At 35.2% G+C, this 5,814-nt stretch overlaps 1 protein-coding gene across 1 annotated transcript; it reads left to right on the top strand.

The window, feature by feature from the left end:
- The first annotated feature begins 931 nt into the window (after window positions 1-931).
- On the top strand, window positions 932-3,786 carry LOC132626701 (probable protein phosphatase 2C 49). Its single transcript, XM_060341650.1, has 2 exons — window positions 932-1,229; window positions 2,555-3,786. Exons 1-2 carry the CDS (start codon window positions 1,068-1,070, stop codon window positions 3,551-3,553), a joined length of 1,161 nt encoding a protein of 386 aa, XP_060197633.1. The 5' UTR covers window positions 932-1,067; the 3' UTR covers window positions 3,554-3,786.
- Window positions 3,787-5,814: the final 2,028 nt, after the last annotated feature.

The following is a 5,814-nucleotide window of genomic DNA, read 5'->3' as shown; positions in this document are numbered from 1 at the left end:
TTTTTTTTTTTTTTTTTTTTTTTTTTTTTTTTTGGTTCAAACCCTCTTTTGAACCAAAAGAGGTATTTTGGTTGTGGACTCGCTAGGCATCGATGAACTTCTGAGATAATTGGAAGCACTTAGGTCTTCCTTCTAGCTTTTCCGGTAGCATAATTGTTTAGTATACCAAAACAAGATACATGTTTATATGACAGAAACTGAAAAAATATTAGTTCGATTAAACTCCAGAGGTAGTGTAAGTTATGATTTGATTACTTTTCTCCTTCTACTACCTTCTAATTCCTCTGTTTTCCCTTTCGTTTATATGCTTTGAGTTTATTCTATTTCTCTTAATGCGAAACAAAATTAATTAATCAGGTGGTTGTCGAACACACTGCAAGTCATCCAAATCATTGAACTGAAAAATATGTATCAGTAAAACTAGTTGTTTTAAATACTGTAGCTTTTATACTCCATATAAGAAATATGTAATCTCATGTATTAAGTGTTTTTTTTTTATGGTTTTAAGCATTGTTTCGTCGTGTTTGACCTTTTTGGAAATTAAATAAATACATAATTAAATAATTTTATTGATACAAAATAAATTTTAAAAGTAGCATTAATATAACCTTAATATGTACAGCTTTTCTTTATCAAAAATCCCATCAAATTTGGTAGTTTTTGGCAAAAAAAAAAAAAAAAAAAAAAAAAAAGAAGAAAGATAAATCAAGGTGATCATTTTGGTAAATTTACTCCAATAAATAAGGCAAGTAAATTAAAGATTGACTAAAGTTGCACGCCTTTTTTTTTTTTTTGCATAAAAATTAAATGTAAAGCGTGTCAACTAAAACCAGGTCACCCCACATGGTTAAAGTAGAAAAAGAAAAGAAAGAATCACAGCGCGTTCACACGACATGAATATTTATCCAAACAGGAGTGTAACAGCCGGCAATTAATGGGCTGGTAGTATAAAAAGCCCAAACGGGCCTTTTAAGTTTCGCTCGTCACATACAATACAAGGAAGTAAACCCTAATCTTGAAAGGTATCGGTGAAATTGAATAAACAGAAAAGACGTGCAATTTATTTGATGATTGTGAAAGAGATGGCGGCAGCTGCGGCGGCAGAAGCAGAGATTTTGTGTCAACAAAGCGTTTCTGTTCAATACCTCTGTGTCGACCCCGATTTGGTTAATAATAAGCCTCAGATCTTTCGAGCTGCTGAGTCGGTTTCCATTGGAATTACTCGTTCCGTAAGTTTCCAAATTCTCCTTTTTCCCTTTTTTGTTTGGATACGGCCTCTGTCACCTGACCCTCCCTAGCCCCTACTTGTGGGATTACACTGACTATGTTGTTGTTGAGTTCGACCTTGATCCGTCTGTTTTTCCGTGAAGTTATTAGATTTGTGTCTTTTTCTACCTTCTGTATGAGTATGTGTTCGTCATGAATTATCTTAATCCTCAATTGATCCGAATAGAGTATAATAATAGGTTCATATAATAATAAAATGGACTTGTGTAGAGCTGATTGGATTCAGGGGACTCGTATAGAAACTCCAAGTAATTTGAGATTGAAGAATAGTTGACGAATTGATTTATTCATCCTGAAGAATTGGATCTCCATAGAACTAGTTGATTTCTCAGGTGGTCACTCAACTAATAGTTATTATCTCAAAAAATCACTTTCTTTGTTTAAGGAAATTGAAATCAAGAAGAAAGAGATAATAACTATTAGTTGATTGGCCATCTGAGAAATCAATTCTGATAGAACATTAACTGCAAACATTTGGGTTTGAAGTTGAAATAATAATATCAGGGATTGCTATACTACTACAGAAAGGCATTCTTTGGATTGTCTTATTTGTTGTTCCTTAAAAACATTATATTCTTTTAGCTGAAGGAACTGATTTAACTTGGCGATTCTTATTTGGGCTTCTTTAGATGACATAAATGATGGCTTTTTGTTGCTTTATATGATAGTTACATGAGACAACGATCATGATTTTCAGTTATAGCAAGTGTCAATTTAGTACATTTCCTTTCATGGCTATCCTATGTGTTAATTGCTGCTGGTTATTTTCTCAGGTGGTCACTCAACTAATAGTTATTATCTCAAAAAATCACTTTCTTTGTTTAAGGAAATTGAAATCAAGAAGAAAGAGATAATAACTATTAGTTGATTGGCCATCTGAGAAATCAATTCTGATAGAACATTAACTGCAAACATTTGGGTTTGAAGTTGAAATAATAATATCAGGGATTGCTATACTACTACAGAAAGGCATTCTTTGGATTGTCTTATTTGTTGTTCCTTAAAAACATTATATTCTTTTAGCTGAAGGAACTGATTTAACTTGGCGATTCTTATTTGGGCTTCTTTAGATGACATAAATGATGGCTTTTTGTTGCTTTATATGATAGTTACATGAGACAACGATCATGATTTTCAGTTATAGCAAGTGTCAATTTAGTACATTTCCTTTCATGGCTATCCTATGTGTTAATTGCTGCTGGTTATTTGATAAAAGTTTACATTTTAGCAGTGGTCTTATTCATCTAATTATTTTTCCATTGACCAGGCTGTGAGCTGCTCGACTAGTGTTCGAAGTATGGCAGTTGATTCTGCTAATAGCTGTAGTTTTGTCCCGATTATTCGTTCAGGTAGCCACACAGATATTGGACCTCGTAGATCTAATGAAGATGAGCACATCAGAGTTGATGATCTATCTGCTCATCTGGGCTCTCTATACAATTGGCCACTGCCAGGAGGCTTTTATGCCGTTTTCGATGGTCATGGGGGATCTGACGCCTCAGCTTATATTAAGAATAATGCCATGAGACTTTTCTTTGAAGATGCTGATTTGCCACAAACGTCTGCTGTTAATCAAGCCTTCTTGGAGGAATTGGTGAATTCACATCGTAGAGCATTTTTGCTTGCTGATCAAGCATTGGCTGATGAATGTAGTGTTGATGCCTACTGTGGAACGACAGCAATAACTGTACTGGTTTTGGGGAGACATGTGCTTGTTGCAAATGCTGGTGACTGTCGTGCTGTCCTTTGTAGGAAAGGGGTTGCAGTTCAGATGTCTGAAGATCACAGACCTACTTGTCTGCTGGAACGACAAAGAGTTGAGGGTTTGGGTGGTATTGTTGAATATGGCTACCTAAATGGTGATCTTGCAGTTACTCGAGCCCTTGGAGACTGGTATATGAAACTCCCATTTGGATCAGTTTCTCCTCTTACTGCTGAACCTGAGGTGCAGCAAACTTTGTTGACTGAGGAGGATGAGTTCATGATCATTGGTTGTGATGGCATCTGGGATGTGATGTCAAACCAAGAAGCCGTTAACATTGTTAGCCGTGAGCTTAGGCTGCACAATGACCCACATCAATCTGCCAGTGAGCTCGTGAATCAAGCTTTATGTAGGGATAATAACGACAATCTCACTGCTATTGTTGTATGCTTTACAACTCCTGATTGTCGAGATTCAGTTTCATCCCAGAGGCCACGATTTAGATGTTGCAGCCTGTCTGAAGAGGCAAGGAGGAAGCTACGGAGCTTGTTGGAAAGCAATTGAATGTAAACTAGTATTTTCTGGCAATCATAGTAATTCTTGATTAAAATGTGTAAATAGTTGATTCATATTTTGTCTTGCGGGAACGATTTGTTCATCTGTTTGAGATTGCTTCAGAAAGTGAGAAAAAGCAGCTAGCAGTTTTGTAGGGCTAGACGGAGGGACATTGTCCCAGCTCAGGTGGTGTGTGTCAACTGAAACTTATTTGTTTCAATGAAAGAGTAAAGATTGAATTATCTCTGAAATTCTCAAGTTTGCATGATAAATTCTAAGTATTCGGCCTTCCCTAATGCTGAGCAATTGTTTGTTTCTTGCAGTCTAGTTGTTTTCCTGCTAGTTTTTGAACACACTGAGCGAGAATTCAAATCTTGTGGTTTTCAATGTGAAGGTCATGTACCTCATCTAGATAGGGGACTCACAAGCTGTTTTCTGCCAAGCATAAAATATTAAGTGTCTGTTTGGCCATGAAAATTGTGAAATATTTGAAAAATGTAGTTTTTGTTTTTAAAGTGAAAAATGGTACTGGAAATTGGAGTTGCGTTAGCCATGAATATGAATTGGAGTTGTTTTTGAATTTTTAAGTGATTTGGAGTGGAAAAAGTGAAAACTGAAAAACAACTTATTGGTGTTTTTCAAATTCCGAAATTTTATGGCCTGATTTTAACTCTGGGAAAAAATAAAAAATACTCATAATCAAACGGCCACTGAACAGGAGGTAGAGTTTGTGAGGACATAAATTCCTGCTTGTCTGCAAAGATATTGCTATAGATTGCCCATGTGCCATCTTGTAAATGCACATATCCACTCACTGGGTGCAAATATCACAAATCTCTTTTACTGGTGCTAAATATCCCAATTGTCTTTTCAGTTTTTCCCTCACGATTTTTGTCTCAAAGAACCAAAGCATTTAATGGCCGATATGAGCTCCGCCTGTTCCCACGTCTTTCTAAGAAATGGATAAAGAATATCTCAACTTTGGTCGAGTTGTAAGTCACAAGCTTGAACCTTTGAACCTTTTTGTAGATAAAAATTGGGTATTTAAGGGGGAAGGGTAGAGAAGTAGATTCATTATCTAATTTTTGAACTAAAGATTGCCAATCAAAAAACTATTTCAATTGAGTTCTTTTTGGGGGGTAAATCTTGCGTGGCTGACAGTAGAATCTTAGACACCCATCACTATGGCACAATTTCACAAATTCCCTACTACGTGGTATCATTTGGCAACCAAATTCTAAACCGAATTAAACACACTTAAAGAGTCTGACATGCATTGATCAAGCGAAAATCGAACTAAACAGATATATAAATACTTATTTTGTGGATATTTTAAAAAAATTAATACTTTTTTGTCCCAATTTATGTGATAATTCATTTTTTTTTTGCTGTAAAAAAATGACATTTTTTTTTATGTATAGTAATGATTTTGACTTTAAACTTCTTAAAAGATTTTTTTTCTTAAGTCCCGTGCTCGATTAAACTGTTACACCTCGTACTTTTGTACGTTAAATTTCTTCATGAGTTGGTTGTTATAGATTTGGAGAGAGGAATTATCTTTAAGGTTTTATAAGATTAGACGTGTTCATCTTGAGTATATGAGGGTTTAAGTTCATGTTTGGCATGTGTTGGAAGGATTAAAGAACAAAACAAATCGAAGAGAATACGTTTCGTCGAAGTTTTGTTTCGGAAATGGAATATACGGACCGTATATTAGATATACTGACTGTACTTTAAAATACGGTCAGTATTTAACTAGACAGAGAGGGCAATTTTTTGTTAGAAATGTACGGTCCACATATACGGATCGTGTGTATATATATACGACTAGTATTTTGGACCGTATATATATATATATATATATATTTTGGCCGTATTTTATGGCAGTGACAACTCCCTTTTTATATATATCTCACCCTTGTTCACTCTTATTTCATTTTAACATTTCATCAAGCTCATATTAGCTTTGGAGATTTACGATAGATTCTGGATGTACTCTTATCACACTCATGAATTATATATATATATATACACACACACACACACTACCACACAGGCGTTATATACGCTTATACTTATATGATATCTATAGGGGTTATCGGGAAGCTTACCGTTACACCTTGGAGTTTCGTGTCGCTCGCATTATGAACGTGCCAATGTAAATCTAAAGTGGATATGAAGCCCTTATAAGTAAAAAGGGGCTGATTGACGATTCTAATTAAGATTCCAAAGACATTTGAGGTAAAAGGAAGCAAGTTCATCGGAGGAGC

Source organism: Lycium barbarum, chromosome 2 (assembly GCF_019175385.1).
Source record: "Lycium barbarum isolate Lr01 chromosome 2, ASM1917538v2, whole genome shotgun sequence".
Lineage (NCBI taxonomy): Eukaryota > Viridiplantae > Streptophyta > Magnoliopsida > Solanales > Solanaceae > Lycium > Lycium barbarum.
Note: the sequence above shows the minus strand (reverse complement) of the source record. Positions and strands in the feature narration are given on the sequence as shown.